Genomic DNA, 21,674 nt, shown 5'->3' with positions numbered 1-21,674 from the left:
CTGGCTGTCTTGTCTGGAGACAATACACATCTTTTTAGCCTGTCTTGATGCTCTCTCCACTCCCATTGTTTTGTTTCTTAAAGACTGGATTAGTTGTAAGTATTCGCATTCCAACCATTATTCATGTAAATTGAGTCTGTGTCTTTATAAGTTCTGTTTGTGAACAGAATTCCCACTCACCTGAAGAAGGGGCTTAGAGCCTCGAAAGCTTGTGTGGCTTTTGCTACCAAATAAACCTGTTGGACTTTAACCTGGTGTTGTTAAACTTCTTACCAGTCCAACGCCGGCATCTCCACATCTGGAATAACTTGGCCAGGGACATGCCAAGTTTCTGGAACATGTCTTCAGTATTATTGTCAGAATATTGTTAGGGCCCATACCAGTGCAGTATCCAGTGCCTTCAACCATTTCTTAATATTGTATGAAATGAATCAAATTACCTGAGGACTGACATCTGAGATGCGGGCCCCTCCAGAGGAGGCCAAAATGGATCTTCAACTCGGCACTTCTGGCTGTAGATTGTTGTAAATGCTTCAGCTTTATCTTTTGCACTAGTATGCTGGGCTCCTTTATCATGGAGGGTGGGGATATTTGTGGAACCTTCTCCTCCAGTGAATTGTTTAATTGTCCACCACTATTCACAGCTAGATGTGGCAGGATTGTAGAGTTTAGATTTGATCTGTTGATTGTGGATTTGCTTAGCTTTGTCTATTACTTGCTGCTCATGCTGTTTGGCATGTAAGTAGTCCTGTGTTGTAGCTTCACCAGGTTGATGCCTCATTTTTAGGTTTGCCTAGCGTTGCTACTGGCATGCCCTCTGGCACTCTTCGCTGAACCCGGGTTGATCCCCAGGCTTGATGGTAATGGTAGAATGAGGGATGTGCCGGGCCACAATCATAGATTGTGGCTGAGTACAATTCTGCTGATGGCCCTAAGCGCCTCATGGATGCCCAGTCTTGAGTTGCTAGATCTATATGAAGTCCATCCCATGTAGTGCCGCACAACATAAAGGAGGCTATCCTCAACGTGAAGATGGGACTTTGTTTCCACAAGGACTGTGTGGTGGTCACTCTTACTAATACTGTCATGGACAAATGCATCTGCAGAAGGCAGGTTGGTGACGATGAGGTCAAGTATGTTTTTTCCTCTTGGTTCCCTCACCAACTGCTGTAGTCCCAGTCTAGCAACTATGTCTTTTAGGAACCAGCCAGCTCGGTCTCCTGGTACTATCGAGCCACTGATGGTGATGAACTTTGAAGTCCCACCCAACAGTGGTGGACTTGCACTTTGTGGGACACCAAGCTCACCTTCATTTCTTGGTCCCCCTCAAATAACGTATCACATCCCGCCCTGATGGTCATAGAGCAATATAGCAGAGTAAAAAGCTGTTCGGCCCAACCGAGCCATGCTGACCATGATGCACTCCCAGCTTGTCCCAATTGTCTGCATTTGGTCCATAACACTCTAATCCTTTTCCGTCTATGTACTCATCCAAATGTTTTTTAAATGTTGCTATTGAACCTGCTTCAACCACTTTCTCTGACAACTCATTCCATATACGTACTGCCCTCTGCATGAAGAAGTTGCCTCTCAGGGCCCTTCTAAATCTTTCCCCTCTCACCTTAAACCTATGCCGTGAGCGGCACGGTAGCACAGTGGTTAGCACTGCTGCTTCACAGCTCCAGGGTCCCGGGTTCGATTCCCGGCTCGGGTCACTGTCTGTGTGGAGTTTGCACATTCTCCTCGTGTCTGCGTGGGTTTCCTCCGGGTGCTCCGGTTTCCTCCCACAGTCCAAAGATGTGCGGGTTAGGTTGATTGGCCAGGTTAAAAATTGTCCCTTAGAGTCCTGGGATGCGTAGGTTAGAGGGATTAGCGGGTAAAATATATGGGGGTAGGGCCTGGGTGGGATTGTGGTCGGTGCAGACTCGATGGGCCGAATGGCCTCCTTCTGCACTGTAGGGTTTCTATGTTTCTATGTTTTTATGCCCTCCAGTTTTCAATTCTCCTATCCTGGGAAAAAGATTATCATGATCCAAAAACATCATTCCAAGAGTGACGAGATTCCCTCCAAACCCTTTATCAGTCCCAGTCCATAGTAGATGACAGTAGTTATTGTGCTTCAAACATAAATTCCCATGATGCCTTGCAGATGCCTCATTTTCCCACATACCTATATCATCTATACCAGATCAATTAAAAATTGTGGGGTGAAGGCAGATGGGTTCCATGTAGATTAGTTACTTGGGATGGAATACAGAGCACCAGTCTGTAAAATATTCACCATGTGCTGCTCCCCAAGAGCAGACTTGTTGCCAAGTTCTAGCTGAACAGACTGACTTTTAGAACCATCTTCTCTTACTTTTCCATTTCTGTATCTTTTCTGGTTTCTACATGCTTTGCTGTAGGGATGGAAACTGTGCATCATTGTACTCTGCCTGGACCATCAGAGATTTACATTCTCCCCTTGTCATACTCAGTGCTTTCTCCAAGTGGTGTTCAACATGGAGTACTGATTCTGGGGGGATGGTACATGGTAATCAGCAGGAGATTTCCTTACCCATGTTTGACCTGGTGCCATGAGACTTCATAGGGTCCAGAGTTGATGATGAAGGTTCCCAGGCAACTCCCTGCCGACTATACCACTGCGCTGCCACCTCTGCTAGGTCTATCCTGCCGATGGGACAGGACATACACACGAATGGTGATGGCGGTTCTGGGGCACTATTTATATGTCATGATTCCATGAGTGTGACTATGTCAGGCTGTTGATTTGATATTGTTACATTGTTAGTATACAGTGAAAAGTATTGTTTCTTGCATGCTATACAGACAAAGCATACTGTCCATAGAGAAGGAAAGGAGAGAATGCAGAATGTAATGTTACAGTCACGGGTGGGGTGTAGAGAAAGATCAATTTAATGCAAGGTAAGTCCATTCAAAAGTCTGATCAGCAGGGAAAACGCTGTTCTTGAGTCGGTTTGTATGCGACCTCAGACTTTTGTATCTTTTTTCCAATGAAGAGTGTAAGTCGGGGGTTCATGGGATCCTTAATTATGCTGGCTGCTTTTCTGAGACAGCGGGAAATGCAGATAGAGTCAATGGATGGGAGGATGGTTTGCGTGATGGACTAGGTTCATTCACGATCCTTTGTAATTTCTTGTGGTCTTGGGCAGAGCAGGAGCCATACCACGCTATGATGCAACCAGAAAGAATGCTTTCTATGGTGCATCTATAAAAGTTGGCGAGAGTCGTAGCTGACATGCCAAATTTCCTTAGTCTTCTGAGGCAGTAGAGGCATTGGTGGGCTTTCTTAACTATAGTGTCGGCGTGGGGGGACCAGGACAGGTTGTTGGTGATCTGGACACCCAAAAACCTGAAGCTCTCGACCCTTTCTACTTCGTCCTCATTGATGTAGACAGGGGCATGTTCTCCACTAAACTTCCTGAAGTCGATGACAATCTCCTTCGTTTTGTTAACATTGAGGAAGAGATTATTGTCACCGCACCAGTTCACCAGATTCTCTATCTCATTCCTGTACTCTGTCTCGTCATTGTTTGCGATCCGACCCACGTCAGCAAACTTGAAAATTGAGTTGGAGGGGAATTTGGCCACACAGTCATAGGTTTATAAGGAGTATAGTAGGGGGCTGAGAACATAGCCTTTTGGGGTGCCGGTGTTGAGAATGACCGTGAAAGAAGTATTCGTTCATGGGTTGTAAGTTTCGTTGGCAAGGCATTTATTGCCCACTCCAAATTGCCCTTAAGAAGGTGCTACTGAGCTGCCTTCTTGAACTGTAACAGTCCATGTGGTTTAGGTAAATCCACAGTACTGTTAGGAAGAGAGTTCCAGGATTTTGACTCGTGGCAGTGAAGAATTGGCAAAACATTTCCAATGGTGTGTGAATTGGAAAGGAGCTTGCAGGTGGTGGTGTTCACATATATTTGCTGCCCTTCCATGTGGTAGAGGTTGTACATTTGGAAGCTGCTGACGAAAGAAAAAACCTGCGTCGATTATGGGGGGAGTGAATGTTTACTGTCGGTGCCTATCAAGAAGACTACTTTGTCTTGTTTGGTATCAAACATCATGGCACAATGATTAGGACTGCTGCCTCACAGTGCCAGGGACCCAGGTTTGATTCCAGCCTTGGGTGACTGTGTGGAGTTTGTATATTCTCCCCGTGTCTGAGTGGGTTTCCTCTGCTCTGGTTTCCTCCCACATTCCAAAGGTGTGCAGGTTAGGTGGATTGGCCGTGCTAAATTACCCTTAAGTGGCCCAAGCTGTGTAGCTTAGGGGGATTGGCGGGATAAATGCGTGGGGTTACAGGCATAGGGCAGGGGTGGGCCTGGGTAGGATGCTCTGTTGGAGAGTTGGTGCAGACTCGATGGGCCAAATGCCTCCTTCTGCACTGTAGTGATTCTATGATTCTTGGAACTGCTCACATTCAGGCAAGTGGAGAGTATTCCATCACACTTCAGACTTCTGCCTTGCAGATTGTGGTAAGAAGTCTCACAACACCAGGTTAAAGTCCAACAGGTTTATTTGGTAGCAAATACCATAAGCTTTTGGAGCGCTGCTCCTTTGTCAGATGGAGTGGAAATGTGCTCTCAAACAGTGCACAGAGACACAAAATCAAGTTACAGAATACTGATTAGAATGCGAATCCCTACAGCCAGCCAGGTCTTAAAGGTACAGACAATGTGGGTGGAGGGAGCATTAAACACAGGTTAAAGAGATGTGTATTGTCTCCAGACAGAACATAGGTCTGTTCTGTCTGGAGACAATAAACATTAACCTGTGTTTAATGCTCCTTCCACCCACATTGTCTGTACCTTTAAGACCTGGCTGGCTGTAGGGATTCGCATTCTAATCAGTATTCTGTAACTTGATTTTGTGTCTCTGTGCACTGTTTGAGAGCACATTTCCACTCCATCTGACGAAGGAGCAGCGCTCCGAAAGCCTATGGTATTTGCTACCAAATAAACCTGTTGGACTTTAACCTGGTGTTCTGAGACTTCTTACTGTGTTCACCCCAGTCCAACGCCGGCACCTCCACATCATTGCAGATTGTGGACAGGCTTTGAGGGAGTTAGGGAAGTGAGTTACTCACCACAGAATTTGCAGTCTCTGTCTTTCTCTTGTAACTACAGTATTTATATGGCTAGTCCAGATAAGTTTCTGATCAGTGGTAAGGCCCACCATCCCCTCCAGGATGTTAATGGTGAGACATACAGCAACGGAAACACCGTTGAACGTCAAGGCAAGATATTCTGTCTCGTTGGAGATGGTCATTGCCTGCCACTTGCGTGGTGCAAATGTCATTTACCAATTGTCAGCCCAAGCCTGAGTGTTTTCTGCATGGGGACCTGGTCTGCTTCTGTATCTGAGGAATTATGATTGGGACTAAACATGGCAATCATCAGTGAGCATCCTCACTTCTGACCTTGTGTTGGAGGAAAGTTGATTGATGAAGCCACTGAAGATTGTTAGACCTAGGATATTACCCTGAGAGCCTCTTAGGGCTAAAATGATTGGCCTCCAACTACTGCAACCATCTTCCATTATGCTAAGTGTGACTCCAACCAGCATAAGTATTTGACAAACCTGCTTCCAAATTGCCTCCTACAGACTTTCCTGCCCCTGTTGATGTCACAGAAGTCAGCATAGGAGCAATTAATGTATCCCCGCCAGTTGTTGTTAAAACAGATACAACCTGTACACGGTTTGTGACTTGCCCTTTGCTGCGTCAACCATTGTTTTGTACTCAGAGGTGAACATCCATAAGGTGTTTCAGAAAAATCACCTTTTGAAGGCATATATTTTCAGGATAGCTATGTATTATTGGTGTTGGTGATTTTTGAATATGTTAAAAAAAAAATCTAGTCCTAATATTAGTTTATATTTGTGCTCTTGTTTAAAGTGGGTGGAGACAGTCACAGACGAACATGAGAAGCAAAAGGTAAATGAAGATGAAGAATTGTGGAGGAATGCTGACTTAGATGTGATCATGTTTGATTGGCAGGAGGCTGAAGAAGGTGCTGATGACTGGATGAATGGTGAATGGGAAACCGTTGAGACACGTGACTCCCAGACAAGCTCCTTCAATCACAAGGAAGTTCATAGAGCTCTGGTGGATGCTGAAGGGACTGTAAACAAGCCAAGACCTTGTAGCAGTAAGTTGAGTAATCTATCATTGGCCGAGGAGTTGATGCAGATCAGTCCTATATTACACCATAATATTTCAGACAAAATCAATTTTGATTCCCCTTCAGAAAACGGGGTTTCAGGTCACGCTGTACTGTCAGGGAGTGATATACAGGACCTTGAAGAACCAGGAAATCTGTTAAAGAATTGTACCTCTTCAGACATGAATAAACCGAGTAACAAGTCAGTATTGGTTGCCTCCGATGAGATATCAGACAAACTTAGTACTGCAGAGGATCATTTACCATTGAAAGACAGAAATCCACTTGGACTTGAGTTACCTGGTTGTCCTAACACTCTGGATGATAATTCTGCAATATTGAAGAAAGATGTATCAATTGTTGTTTATGATGAAGAAAGGAAGAAATGTTCTTCAGCTGCTGATATTGCAAACAAAAATTTGGCAATGAACGTGAAATTGCAGGATCAATCCACAGATGAAGCTACTGGGAAATTGCAGTCAGCACTCTTAACTGATAATGCAGAAATGTTACAGGCTGGACAGGAAAACAGTGCCCCTGCTTGCAAAATTGGAAATGGTTATTCTGGGCTTCATCCAGAGAAATTTCAAGAGGAACTGTCTGAAGAAAACATAAGCAATGATATTGATTTTAAGGATGGTAAAGGTATGCTTTTAATATTATAACCATTGTAAAACTATTCATTACATACCTTGGTTTTATTTTGCAAATTTAATCTGCAAAGGTGCTTTATTCATCCTGCACATTATATTGGTCAGATCGGGGAGCTGGGAATTTCCATGGTGGGTGGGAAATGCTGTGGGGGTCTCCCCAGAGGTTTGGGAGTGTGGTGGGTGACCCATGTAGGAACTGGTCTGGGTCTTTACAATAGTTACACTGGAGTTAGAAATGCTTTTATCTCTTTCAACTCTTTTAGAGTAACTATTAGTGTAACACTGGCAGAACCATCTGAAATTAATGATTTAAATCCTTTTGTTGGTGTTTCCCAGCACAATGCTGTTGGCGCTTCTGGGCAATTGCTGTATATACCCTTACCTTAGAACTTCCGAGAGGGATTCCCCAGCACATTTTTGAGGTGCCCCGCAAATCTGCACAGGGGAGTCAGGAGGTTACAAGCCATAAACACACTTGGTCAGCTTGTTGCACGCACAATTGTGTTTTCGCTTTGGGCACAACCCGGAAACTGCATAAACTGTGCTTGAAATCTGTTTTTCTGGAGTAAAGTTATGCTTCAATTTTCTGTCCAAACTCATTTGCCTGATCCTAAATGTAAAACCTTCTATTAATTAGTGTGGTCCATCTGTCTAATAGGAAATAATTGTTTATTATTTCTTTGCATCAAAATTAGGAAAGGCAGAGGCTTAACATCTGTGGCAGGGCAGTCCCAGGGTTCAGTGATACCACCGTTGAGATGATGCTCGAGGTGATTAGAGATAATTGAGCTACTTGCTACTGAGAAGCTGGCAGCACTAATAAATGCAGCATCTCATTTAAAAGAGCCATTGGAATTGTTGACACTGGCCATCATTGTCTTATTTTTATCTGTTGTCTTTGTAGAAGGAGAGGGTGCACAATGCCAGGAGGGTTCGGAGGTGGAGGAGTCCCCAGTTCACCATTCTTACTAGAATGGGGGAGGTGGCCCTTGACATCACGAGAACAGTGTTGCATGAGAGTTGACAATAGAGATGGAAAAATCCATAAGACGGATTGAGGATGTATTGAACTTTGTAGATGGAGGAGATGGGATGCACATCTGCCAGACAACAAAATGGCAAAACTTCAGGTGCAGCAGGAAATCTGTGGAGAGAGAGCATATCAGTGTCACAGCAACGTCACTGGGGTCCTCTGAGAAAGTAGAAGCTACAGAGACAGCATTGCCACATCATTCAAGTACATCCTCTGCCAGTACAACTAAACTCACATCAGTGGGTCCCGAGTATGATTAGAAAGGATGGCACTGGATGAAAAGCATATCTGTAGTGAGCAGGAGAAGATGAAAGAGACAACTGTAGATATTTTCCCTTCGGTGGAATGGAGAAAAAGCACAGCCAGGCTCAGTTGGGTACTGATCCATAGTCTCTGGAGTCAGAAGCAAGATAGCTCTACTTTACCAAGCAATATGAGATATGTGCCACAGGTTGGGAATTCCCCAAGGCAGTGCAGAGTCATGCACTGAGAATAAAGGAGTCCATTTAGCTCATGTGCATCACCATAGCTCATTTGAACGCATGAGCATCTCCTTTGAAGGAGTGGTCAACCTCATGGAGAGCCATATGCAGCACCACTCTGAGTGGATGCAGGAACAGAGTACTGACTTGTATAAAATACATGCTACTTTCTGTAGCATTAACTGGTCAGTGGTGCTGATGGCACAAAAATGGATGGAGTGGATGCCAGTTCCGCCCCAGCTGATGGTCCCCTCTAGTGACCCAGATCATCATCAAAAGCTGAGGTAGTCACCAGGAGGATGAGGGTGCCACACCTCAGTGGGCACCATAATCATCTTTGGCTTCCTTGACTCCTATGGCTGAGAAAATATCTGTGCAGCAGGGACCTGTAATGGAGGCTATCCCTCCATTAACGCTAGTGCAGCAGCCTTTGTAGGTGCTCCCACTAGCACCTCCACATCGAGGACATCCATAAGCAGATATACAAAATCAGGCTGCCTCCACATCATCCAGGCAACAAGGGGAGCATTGTGAAGAAGTGGCCAACCGTGAAGGTCACTGCACCATTCATTGTGCTGAATGGTTCATTTGGATAGCTTTCATTTTTGCTTGTGTGAATTGTTAATTTTTAATTACATTGGAGATGTTGTGCCATGATCCCAAACATCTGAGCTTCCATTGCAGTTTTGTCATCAAAGAAAGAGGGAAGAGGTAGTAAAGGGAAACAATGGTCCTTATGTTCAGACTGCAAGAGAGATGTGTACTATGCACCATTAGTAAAATTAGAACTATCATAAGTTGTGTGCTCCCACATCGGAGCAATGAGAGTTTGGGAGCATTTTAAATGAAGTGAAATGTGTCAGGATCAGATGTGCTCTGGCATTCATCCCATCCTGCTTGTTTTAACTTGGGAGACAGCTTCCATGTACTCCCTGCGCATGATGGGCACTATTCTACATCTTCTTCATACTTTTCCCCCTCCAATTAACCGTGTTGATCTAGCACTTCACTCTTTCAAGCTCCACACCTCCCTAAAGGGCCATAATGTGGAGAGCAGACAACCACAGTACCCAAAACTTTTGCAGGAGTGTACAGCAAGGTACCACCTGATTGGTCAAAACACCAGATTGCATCTCAGAAACCGGATGGCCTGCTTGATTGTGGTCTTTGTGAGCAGAAAGCTTTGGTTGTAGCCCCTCTGTCTCAAAAACTTGTGAAGGTGTAAGTATCCATCTCTTTAAGGGATATTCCCTGTTCTGTAGATGCTATTCACAGAGCCTTGGTGGTGACATGAAGTCATGATGTGGAGATGCCGGCGTTGGACTGGGGTAAACAAAATTTTTGTTTCTTAAAGACTGGATTAGTTGTAAGTATTCGCATTCCAACCATTATTCATGTAAATTGAGTCTGTGTCTTTATAAGTTCTGTTTGTGAACAGAATTCCCACTCACCTGAAGAAGGGGCTCAGAGCCTCGAAAGCTTGTGTGGCTTTTGCTACCAAATAAACCTGTTGGACTTTAACCTGGTGTTGTTAAACTTCTTACGGTGACATGAAGAGCAGTGACATCCTTGACTGTAAGAGGATGAAGGCAGATGCCGGGGATAACAAGCGCATGCATGCATAAAGCTGCTGTTGTGCTCGCATACCAGCTGAACATTTATAAGTGGAAGCCTTCTTGTTGATGAGTCTCTTATGGGCTACTTGCCTTGACTACCACATGGGTGCAATCAATGATGTCCTTCCCCTGTGGGATTCCAGTGATAGAGGTGTAATGCACTGCCCTTTGAGCATGTGAAGACCCAGCTGTTCGAAATTTATGTACTGACCTTCTTTTGCAACTAGGATGCCAATGACCTGCAGGTTGCAATGGTGCGCTGCTGCTTGAGATGTCATGAAGATCCATTGCCAATCTTTGGAATGAGACAAAGGCGAAGATGTCCAAGGCCACTGTGACTTTACCAGCTACTGACAGGGATCTGAGGTTTCCTGCAATGAGAGGAAAGACCACCAATACCATCATGGGCAGCACAGTAGCATAGTGGTTAGCACTGCTGCTTCACAGCTCCAGGGTCCTGGGTTCGATTCCCGGCTTGGGTCACTGTCTGTGTGGAGTTTGTACATTCTCCTCGTGTCTGCGTGGGTTTCCTCCGGGTGCTCCGGTTTCCTCCCACAGTCCAAAGATGTGCGGGTTAGGTTGATTGGCCATGCTAAACTTGCCCCTTAATGTCCTGAGATGCATAGTTTAGAGGGTAAATATGTAGGGATAGGGGAGTAGGGCCAGGCAGCATCCTGGTAAATCTCCTTTGCACTCTCTCCAAGTGAGGTGACCAGAACTGCACACAATATTCCAAATGTGGTCTCACCAAGGTCCTGTACAGTTGCAGCATAACCCCCCGGCTCTTAAACTCAAAGAATCTGGGTGGGATTGTGGTCGGTGCAGACTCGATGGGCCAAATGGCCTCTTTCTGCACTGTAGGGTTTCTATGATTCTTTGAGTTTAAGAGCCGTGGGGTTATGCTGCAACTGTACAGGACCTTGGTGAGACCACATTTGGAATATTGTGTGCAGTTCTGGTCACCTCACTTGGAGAGAGTGCAAAGGAGATTTACCAGGATGCTGCCTGGTTTGGAGGGTAGGTCTTATGAGGAAAGATTGAGGGAGCTAGGGCTTTTCTCTTTAAAGCAGAGGAGGTTGAGAGGCGACTTAATAGAGGTTTATAAGATGATGAGGGGGGATAGATAGAGTGGACGTTCAGAGACTATTTCCTCGGGTGGATGTAGCTGCTACTAGGGGGCATAACTATAAGGTTCATGGTGGGAGATATAGGAGGGATGTCCGAGGTAGGTTCTTTACTCAGGGAGTGGTTGGGGTGTGGAATGGACTGCTTCCTGTGATAGTGGAGTCAGACACTTTTGGAACTTTCAAGCGGTTATTGGATAGGCACATGGAGCACACTAGAATGATAGGGAGTGGGATAGCTTGATCTTGGTTTCGGACAAAGCTCGACACAGCATCGAGGGCCGAAGGGCCTGGACTGTGCTGTACTGTTCTATGTTCTTATGATCTGTCTGGATAAACGGCATATGCGTCGGCACTGATTCCCTGACACTTCTAGGTAGTTTCTTCTCACAATGCTTATTGTACCCATCTTGTACAGCCTCACAATCCCTGACTCCCTAAACTGACCAAATGCGCACAGTTCAGTTGCTCTGCTAACTCAATCCATTAAAGGCGGAGTGCCAATATATGGACACCCGTTTCAGCCATGCTGTCTTTAATGAGCCCATCTCATTGAATTGCATGGCAACGACTGGCTCTCCTTTGCTTGCTGCCTCCTACTTGACCTGTTCCAGATTCAGCATAGATCCATTGCCTTCCCTTAAAAATTGCAGATCAGCCCTTAATGAGCTGAGACTCAGGTCATTAACAAATTATTAGGCAATTACTATGCAATTAACATTGCTCAGAACCGGGTGGTTTAGAGGCCCTAAACGACCCAACCCATCACAAAAACCGTGTTCAGTCAGAATGGCATCGGGATATTATGCATCTTCCCACTCAAAGGTGCAGAGGAAATACATCAGGATGTTGCATGAACTGGAGCGTTTCAGCTATGGAGAGAGGCTGGTTAGGCTGAGGTTGTTGTCCTTGGAGCAGTGAAGGCTGAGGGGGGAACCTGATTGAGGTGTACCAAATTATGAGGGACATACATAGAGTAGATAGGAAGAAACTTTTCCCCTTAATAGAGGGGTCAATAACCAGGGGGCATAGAATTAAGGTAAGGGGCAGGGGATTTGAGGGAAAATCTTTTCAGCCGGGGGGTTCTGGGAATCTGGAATTTACTGCCTGAAAGGGTGGTAGAGACCGGAATCCTTGTAACTTTTAAGAAGTATTTAGATGAGTGCTTGAAATGCCATGGCATACAAGGCTATGGACCAAGTGTTGGAAAATGGGATCAGAGTAGATAAGTGCTTGATGGTTAGTGCAGACATAATGGGCCAAAAGGGCCTCTTGCTGTGCTGTAAAACTCTAGGACTCTATGACCTCAGTTCCCATCTCCATTTGGCCACCAAAATCCTATCCCAGATCTTGCAATAGTTTATTGGTGTTGTAATTGAAAACTTTCAGACATCTTCATGATGCATGTTAATAATTTCTTAAGTATTTAATTGGTTTCATTGGCTGTAAAGCAATTTGAATGGTGAAAGGTGCCATAAAAATGCAAGTTTTCTTTTCTTCTTAATCAAACAAGTCCTCACAAAAAATGAAATATCTGAAGACAGAGCACTGCAACATACAACTGGCCAGTTAAACTGGCTGTACATTCAGATGCTAAAGTACTGCGATGAAACACCCGAAGGTAGAGATTGTTTTAAGGACAAATAAATTTTTTTTTAAAGTAAATCTGGATAAAGGCATATGCAAGTTCCCATTCATTGGTAATCCAAAGCACGTGAAGCTAGTCATTGTTTTGCAATGCCTCACATATTAATCTTCCAAATGGGCGTTCTAGTGCAGCAGGTTTAATAATAGGAAATGCTGTCCTTTAACTTGGAAAGCTAAGAAAGTAGTGCTGTTAAAAGTATTCTGGTTGCTGAACATTGACTCTTGTGGAGGCAATGGATAGGGTCTGTATTTGTCAAATATTTTAAATGAAATTCTGTACAATGGGCATACCAAAGATGATATACTCATTGAATGTTATGTAGATAATTGTTCATTGTGAGATAATGTCCACTCTATGAAAAGTGATAATGAGAAAGGGTTACAGAATGACCTTGTAGGCTTCAAACAAATGTTGGAAAGAAAGGAAATCTCTAAAATGAAATTAAATGGGTGGATCTCGGTCATCAACTGTTGTTCATGTATGATATTCAAGATATGCATATCTGAATAAATTGGGGGCCTGAGAGGAGGGGAATCTTGCAAGGTAATACTTTTGCAAAATATGGAGTTCTTTGATTTTATTTGTTATGAAATCTTGTCTGTAAAACCTGTAACTTTTACCCAGAGAGAAGGGAACATATTGTGTTTGTATTGTTCCTAACCTTGGTGTTCTTTTTCACTCAAGAATAGCTTCAGACCACATATTTGCACCATCATGATGACTACCTATTTCCATCTCCGTAACATAGCCCAATTTTATTTCCACTCAGTTGATACTGAAACCCTCATTCATGCCTTTATTAATTCTAGAACCTCCGTGGATTGCCACCTTGATGTGATAGGGGAGGCTTGTGCACTCTGACAATCCCTTGAGCAATGTTTTTGGGAGTTCCTTATTCCTAGTAAGGTTCCCATGTTGAACAAAGTCACATGCAGGTTTCTGCCAGGGTCCATTTACCAAGTCCTGTTGCAATGGTGGATTGACAATAAGGTCAGGGCCATGAAGCTCGGAGCCCCTAGTCAAGAATCTGCAAACAGGTACAGAAGGTCCTCGCACACTTTTTTTAAGGGGAGATGTGTCTTTGGACAACAGCATCTGTGACTGAGCTGTCCCCTTCAGAAATACCCTCTTCTTACACTAAATGGGGAGGGGGGCTAGAAAAGGTGGTCAAAACATAAACAATCCCACTCTTTCCTGGCTGGGGAATCATATCTTGTGGGTTCACCATCTTTGTACTTGGAATGTAAGAACCCTAAGTGATAATCCTGAGAGTGACCGTCCAGAAAGAACTACAATTGTATAATGTAAATTATCAAGACTTCGGATTGACATCACTGCCCTAAATGATGTAAGGTTTAAGATTTTGAGGTCTAAAATCCTTCAAATTAAAACAAACTCTACGGTCCTCATTTTTAATTTTTGACACTAGGGTCCTCAGTTATGCTTGAGGTATGAGTGACTAGTATTCATGACAAGGTTCACAAGGATGTTGCCGGGACTTGAAGGTTCACAAGGATGTTGCCGGGACTTGAGAAGCTGAGTTACAGAGAGAGATTGAATAGGTTGAATTCCCTGGAGCGTAGAAGATTGAGGGGAGATTTGATAGAGGTGTATAAGATTTTGATGGGTATAGATAGAGTGAATGTAAGCAGGCTTTTTCCGCTGAGGCTAGGGGAGAAAAAAACCAGAGGGCATGGGTTAAGGGTGAAAGGAGAAAAGTTTAAAGGGAATATTAGGGGGGGCTTCTTCACGCAGAGAGTGGTGGGAGTGTGGAATGAGCTGCCGGATAAAGTGGTAAATGCGGGGTCACTTTTAACATTTAAGAAAAACTTGGACGGGTTCATGGATGAGAGGGGTGTGGAGGGATATGGTCCAAGTGCAGGTCAGTGGGACTAGGCATAAAATGGTTCGGCACAGACAAGAAGGGCCAAAAGGCCTGTTTCTGAGCTGTAATTTTCTATGGTTCTATGTATCAAGTAGAATTTATGAAACAAGATTTTACATTCACTTAACAACAAACAGTGAAGACTACATGGAAGTTTCTCCTCTCGCAAGATCCCACAAAATCTTGGTGTTGTCAGCACAGACGATGTCCCTCTTCTTTGTCTTTGAAGTGATGTTGAACTGTGTCCAGAAGAGTCACACCCCAGAAGCCATGGTTTCAAAGTGCCAATGAAGATTATGATTTCTCAACTTTCACCTCCAGTCTCCTATGCTCCTTCCTTTTTGGAAATAGTCCAAATTCACTCCTCCTATTGGCTATGGGACGCAAGTCACCTTGTGTAATTCCATCTTTGCAGCAGTCCATACTTTATAGGTTATAAGCTTTAGAAGTTTACATTCCATCACAAACAAATGCACATTTCCTTCCAGCTACACAGAGGTCATAAATAAAGTCACATTTTCTTGTTACAAGTCAGGTTGGATACTTCAAGGTGATCGATGAAGCTCGCCTCACCTGTAATCTTTTGTGTTGAATTTGGCTAGAATGAGCATAAGAGATTTCACTTCAGGTGTGATTCAACTGACCCACGAGGAGCTTTTATCAAAAACAAAGTTTAATTAAGAATATTGTTGACATGTATCGTAAAGCAATAAGCAAGAACTTTAACGATTGCAATCAAGAAACACAACAACCACGATAATGTATAACTCTTAAGGAAATATCTCTTAGGTGTTCCAACCAAGGCCAACATCCAATACACAAAACCCTCAAATAAACGCAATACAGCATGGGTTAATGCCCACTTGTTACAGGAATCCTGCCTCCTGGGTTGAATGCTGAAAATCCCTTGTGAAGAAACTCAAATCTGTTTCCCAAAACACAGCTTCTTTGAGACAGAACCAAACACAGAGAAAAAAAACAGGGAGAGAAAGAGACTGCTCCTTAACTTGCTGCTAAACTGCTTCCAAAAAACTCACTGCCCAAAATGAAACTGAAAGCCCAAACAAAAAAGCCCCTATCGCCTGACTGCCACAAACAAAACTGAAAGCCCAAAGGAAAAAAACCCTATCACCTAACTGCCGTGGCTTAGCTCCACCCCCATTGACATTGCTGAAGCTGTAAACTACATGACTTCTTTTTTAAAAAACCTTTCTTAAAGGTATACTCACATGACACTTGTCAATATATCTTAACCTAAGCCCCACGCTAAAGCTATTAAATTCAACAGTTATGACCACTTATATTCTCCTTGTAAGAAAGCCCACCAATGCCTCTAGTTTCTCAGGAGGCTGAGGAAATTCTTCATATCCGTTACGACTCTCACCAACCTTTACAGATGCACCATAGAAAGCATTCTTTCCGGATGTATCACAGCTTGATATGGTTCCTGCTCTGACCAAGACCGCAAGAAACTACAAAGGGTTATGAACAAAACCCAGTCCATCACACAAACATCCTCCCATCCATTGACTCTGTCTACACTTTCTGCTGCCTTGGGAAAGCAGCCTGTATAATCAAGGACCCCCTGCACCCTGGACATACTCTCTTCCACTTTCTTCCATCGGGAAAAAGATTCAAAAGTCTGAGGTCACATACCAACTGACTCCAGAACAGCTTCTTCCCTGCTGCCATCAGACTTTTGAATGGACCTACCTTATATTAAGTTGATCTTTCTCTATACCCTAGCTATAACTATAACACTATATTCTGCATCTTCTACTTTCCTTCTCTATGAATGGTATGTTTTGTCTATATAGCACGCAAGAAAAACTTTTCAGCCGTCTCTGGCTTCAGGTAGGATAAGGTTTGGTCAACAATCTGCTAATTGATTCCAGAGGGTGTGGAAGAGGCATTGTTGATGGAATTTCTCTAGTGCTCTTAAGTGCCATTTAAACAGTCCAGGTCTCACACCAGGTGAGCGCTGGCAACAACTACTTTGTACACTAGGATGTACAGACTAGTTATTGCCACCACCTGACTTGCTTTGTGGAAAACATCGGCTGCCATATTTTCACTGTATATCAACACGTCAATAAATCAACTTCCTATCATATCAGAGAATTGGGGTTTCTTCTCTATTACAGATCAATTAAAGCAATGCATGGTTTAAACATGAGATTTAGGCTGCTTTAGGTAGTTCTTCAAACCGATTTAAAGACTAAACACGTACTTGTATCATGACCATTAAGACAGCTTCAGCTCAAGACTCAAAGGAGCTCCATCATAAAACAATAAAACAATTTTTCTTCGCAAACAACTATTTTCCTGTCCCCCAATTACCTTGATTGTTAATTGCCTAAAATAAATCCTATTAAACATTTTAAAAGTGGCTAACTTCAAAGTTCATAAACATTAGTCCACTCTTCCAAAATCTCTAGAAATATTAACTATTATCAAAATCTTACAATGAGACCTACCTTCCGGGGAGGGGCAGCTGAAGGGACAAGCAGAGGGACACCTTCTGCTGGAAAGGAAAGGCTGACAGCAATTCTTGTTCATGGAGCTGGATTTGGCATTTGGGATAAGATCTCGGATGCACTGCCCGAACACTCCAATTGTGTAAATGAAACACTCATGATATTTCACCAATGGCTCAGCCATAACCAATAGGTGGTAGGAAGAGGGAGCTTGAGAAACCCAACAATATGCTGACCATCACAATATGCAGACCATCATAATATGCAAAAGCTCTTAATTGAAGCCACCAGGTTCATCTATAGACTGAGGTCAAATGAACAAAAATCCCCTTCATTCACAGGATAATGCTTCTCTTCTTAAGAATGGCAATGCCATCACCCAACTCTGGAAACAGCTCCTCACAACTCCTCAGCACGAAGCCACAGTGGCAACTGTCACAAAATTGTAGTGACGATCTTATAGATTTTGTAAAAAAGCATATCTTTCTTTTAACTGGATGCATGGAACCTTAACCGACATTTTGCAAATGCAATTTTTGCTAAAAATTGCAGGAAGCGTAAAGGAGAACATGCCCCTATCTATATCAATGGGACGAAGTAGAAAGGGTCGAGAGCTTCAAGTTTTTAGGTGTCCAGATCACCAACAACCTGTCCTGGTCCCCCCATGCCGACACTATAAGAAAGCCCATCAACGCCTCTACTTTCTCAGAAGACTAAGGAAATTTGGCATGTCAGCTACAATTCTCACAAACTTTTATAGATGCACTATAGAAAGCATTCTTTCTGGTTGTATCACAGCTTGACATGGCTCCTGCTCTGCCCAAGACCGCAAGGAGCTACAAAAGGTCGTGAATGTAGCCCAGTCCATCATGCAAACCAGCCTCCCATTCATTGACTCTGTCTACATTTCCCGCTGCCTCGGCAAAGCAGCCAGCATAATTAAAGACCCGACGCACCCCAGACATTCTCTCTTCCACCTTCTTTCGGGAAAAAGATACAAAAGTCTGAGGTCACGTACCAACCGACTCAAGAACAGCTTCTTCCCTGCTGCTGTCAGACTTTTGAATAGATTTATCTTGCATTAAGTTGATCTTTCTCTGCACCCTAGCTATGACTGTAATAGTACATTCTGCACTCTCTCGTTTCCTTCTCTATGAATGGTATGTTTTGTCTCTATAGCGCGCAAAAAACAATACTTTTTACTGTATGTTAATACATGTGACAATAAATCAAATCAAAATCAAATCAAGCTCCTGGAAGACGAAAAGTGAATTGCAAATAGACACATCCAGACATGGGGATATTTCAAATTCAATGTGATTTCTACAAGGGTAAACAGAAATCCATTGACAATGGCTTCCCTGGGGTTGTGACTAGCTCTTGCCTATCTCACCAAAGCTGGAAGAATGGGAGCCATTCAAGTTAATGGCTGAGGCATTTAAATAGTTAATTACTTCAGCTGAAAGACAATGGATGAGACTAAGCCCCAGACCTGAGCTAACCTAACATGGAACCATGTTTGGGATAGCAGCCAAACTATTGAAGAATAAGAAACCTCTCTCTCCCAAAAATCTACCGCGTCCATCTACAAAGGCAACCTCTGATTGTTAGGCTACAGAAGCCAATGCAGCTGCTGAACTGAGCTTTTCAACTTCAACCCTTCACTCCAGACAACCAACACTTCAATCGCAAGCTGTGGGCCTGCATTAATATCCCAAAGGATTGAACTGAGTGTCATCTTTATATATGCACACTTGATGTTTGTATGTATTTAATTAGTAACTGTATTACTTTTACTGAAGTAACTCACAGCAGTGTTTTGGAATGAGCCAATCTAATCTTGTTTAAGAACAAAACTTTGCTGCTGGTTAATTTTAAATTGAACGAATCATAAGTTAAAAGGGGGCTTTTAACTGCAACTGTAACAATCAGACAGATGAAAAACAACAAAGCCTGCAGTACCGATGGTATTCCAAATAAGGTTTTCGAAGCTGGAGGTCTTTTGCTCACATTAAGACTCCATGCACTCATCATATGGATTTGAGAGAAAAAAATACCTCCACTCCTCTGACTTCAGGAATGTGATAAATGTAACTACCTTCAAGAAGGGAAGTTAATCGTGCTGTGGAAACTATCAAGGTATTTCCCTCTTGTACATCTTGTAGGGATAATCCTGACACACGTTCTCTTGAATTGTCTACCTCCTGTGGCTGAGGAAATCCTCTCAGAAAATTAGCGTGGCTTTTGATCCTCCAGAGGAACCTCTGATCTGGTGGTGTTGTCAGACAAATTCAAAACAAATGTTAAGAACACATCAGGAACTCTTCATCTACCTACCCAAACCATTTGACTTAGTAAACTGCAGTGCTCCGTGGGTTGTTCTCCAAAGGTTTGAATGTCTAAGAAACTTAATGACATTCCTGAAATTGCTTCATGATGGTTTGACATTGTGGGAGATCTGAAACCGACAACTTCAAAATACAGATTGTGCTAAAACATGACTATGCAATTGCTTCCACTATTTGTGATCTACCTGACAATGGCCATTAACATTGACAAAGATCAACTGTCCTCTGGTGTCAGTATTTAATACCGCCTAGAAAGAAAACTTTTTAGCCTCGGCCCCCTCTGTGCCAAAACTAAACTGACCACCATACATGAACTACAGTTTGCTGATGAATGCACTGTCATTTTCCACTCTACAATAATTTGTTAGCCCCTCTTGATCTCTTTAATTCTGTATGCAAGAGACGCAACCTGTCCTTGAAGGTTATCAAAACAAAACTTCTATATCAGCCAAATATACGAAAGGAGAGACTCTGAAATATGTTGAGTATTTCCCTTACCTTGTCAGCTACCTCTCCCAAAAGGCCACCATTAATGAAGCAATTGAACATTGGATCAGCTATGCCAGCTCAGCCTTCTGCAAAATATGGCATCCAGTGTTTTCCACAAAGCAAGTCAACTAAGATCCTAGTGCACAGAATAGTTGTTGCCACCGCTTACCTGGCATGTGACCTGGACTGTTTCAGTGACACTTAAGAGCACTAGAGAAATTCCATCAGCAATGCCTCTTCCACATCCTCTGAATTCAATTAGCAGATCGTTGAACAAACTTCATCCTTCTTGAAGCCAATGATGGCTGAAAAGAGTTTCCCTCGCCAGTTCCTGTTTTCTCAATCCTTAACCAACATTGCAGGGGAGAATGAAGAAAGCGTTGCAAAAACATGCTGACACTCCCTTGAAGGCAACAGCCTTGACTTGAATGACTGGAGCAGCTTGCTACCAATTTTTCAAAATGGCGGCAACTTGTCCATCAAGCTGCAATACGCTTTGCCTTATCATTTTAGATATTGTGATTCAGAGCAGCAGCAGAGAAAGAATGAAAAGGAAGTAAATCCTGCACTCCAGATCCCACAACCTTGTTGGGCATCCTTCCCCATGGTCATGTATTGGCCTGTTCAGTCACATGAATATCCACAGCAAAAACTCGTGACCTTGAGTAGATATAAGGGACAGCCAATTACCTCCAGACCTGACATTATCCAACAAACCTGACCAGTCTCCCATGTTCTACCCTCATTAAATTTGAGGTCATCCAAAACGCCGCTGCCCATGTTAACTCGTATCAAGTCCCATCCACTTATCACCCTTGCAGTTGCTAACTTAGATTGGCTTCTGGTCAAGCAATGTCTTAACTTTGAAATTCTCATCCTTATTTTCAAATCACTCCATGGTCTAGCCATTCCCCCGATGATGACACCCCCCCCCCCCCCCCCCCCCCGTAATTTCCTCCTGTCCCATCACCCTCTGAGATATCTGTGCTCATCTAATTCTGGCTGTTTGAACATTCCCAATTTTAATCACATTACCTTTGGTAGCTGTACCTTGCCTATGACCAAAGCTCCGGAATTTCCTTCCTAAACCTCTCTACCTTGATTACTTCTTTTAAGACACTCCTTAAAACCAACTACTTTGATCAAGCCTTTTTGTCATCTAACCTAATATCTCCTTCTGTGGTTTGGTATCATACTTTGTTTTGTAATGCTTCTGTGAAGCACGTCAGATTATTTTATCACATTAAAGTTGGTATATAAATCTAAGTTGCATTTAATTGTACGCAGATGGACATTAGCAAGACATGTATATCTATTCCCAGAAATAGGAATAGACTGGAACTGTGGTTGCTGAGTTAGGAGGTACATATTTGCAATGTTTTTATCTGGTTAGAAAAGTGTTTAAAGATTTGCTCCAGTTCTATCCTCCAATACCTGGCTTTCTGGATTATAAACACCTTGTAGTTGCACATGTTCCTTTCTTTCCAGTCATAGACAATGCTGGACATGCTCAGGTCTGGTAGGAAACAGAGGGAGCATTTCAGTTCAATTGCATTTCATCAGACATCACCTTAAATCTCCATCTTAAATGCAGTGGTGTTACAAAATATTTTTATGTATTATTTTTATACTTTGTACACCTTCACACAGCGCTCATGCAGCTTCATCCTGTTGTCCTCTCACAACTAGCTGTCACAGTCATCCTTCTCAAATGTTATCATTCCATCTTAAATACTC

The 21,674-nt window shown here is 43.2% G+C and overlaps 1 protein-coding gene across 22 annotated transcripts in view; it reads left to right on the top strand.

The window, feature by feature from the left end:
• The window catches only part of LOC144507030 (uncharacterized), a 276,508-nt gene that overhangs the window by 234,426 nt on the left and 20,408 nt on the right, over nt 1–21,674 (top strand). For 17 of the 22 annotated variants that reach the window (XM_078233599.1, XM_078233590.1, XM_078233584.1 and 14 more), the window contains one exon: nt 5,918–6,827. In XM_078233599.1, the coding sequence (XP_078089725.1) occupies nt 5,918–6,827 (910 nt within the window). Of the gene's footprint in view, nt 1–5,917; nt 7,410–21,674 lie in introns of those variants that run through there. The other 5 variants (XM_078233605.1, XM_078233595.1, XM_078233593.1 and 2 more) reach the window with 2 other exon arrangements.

Source organism: Mustelus asterias, chromosome 18 (assembly GCF_964213995.1).
Source record: "Mustelus asterias chromosome 18, sMusAst1.hap1.1, whole genome shotgun sequence".
Lineage (NCBI taxonomy): Eukaryota > Metazoa > Chordata > Chondrichthyes > Carcharhiniformes > Triakidae > Mustelus > Mustelus asterias.
The sequence above is the reverse complement of the archived record's forward strand: the minus strand, read 5'-3'. Positions and strand labels throughout refer to the sequence as shown.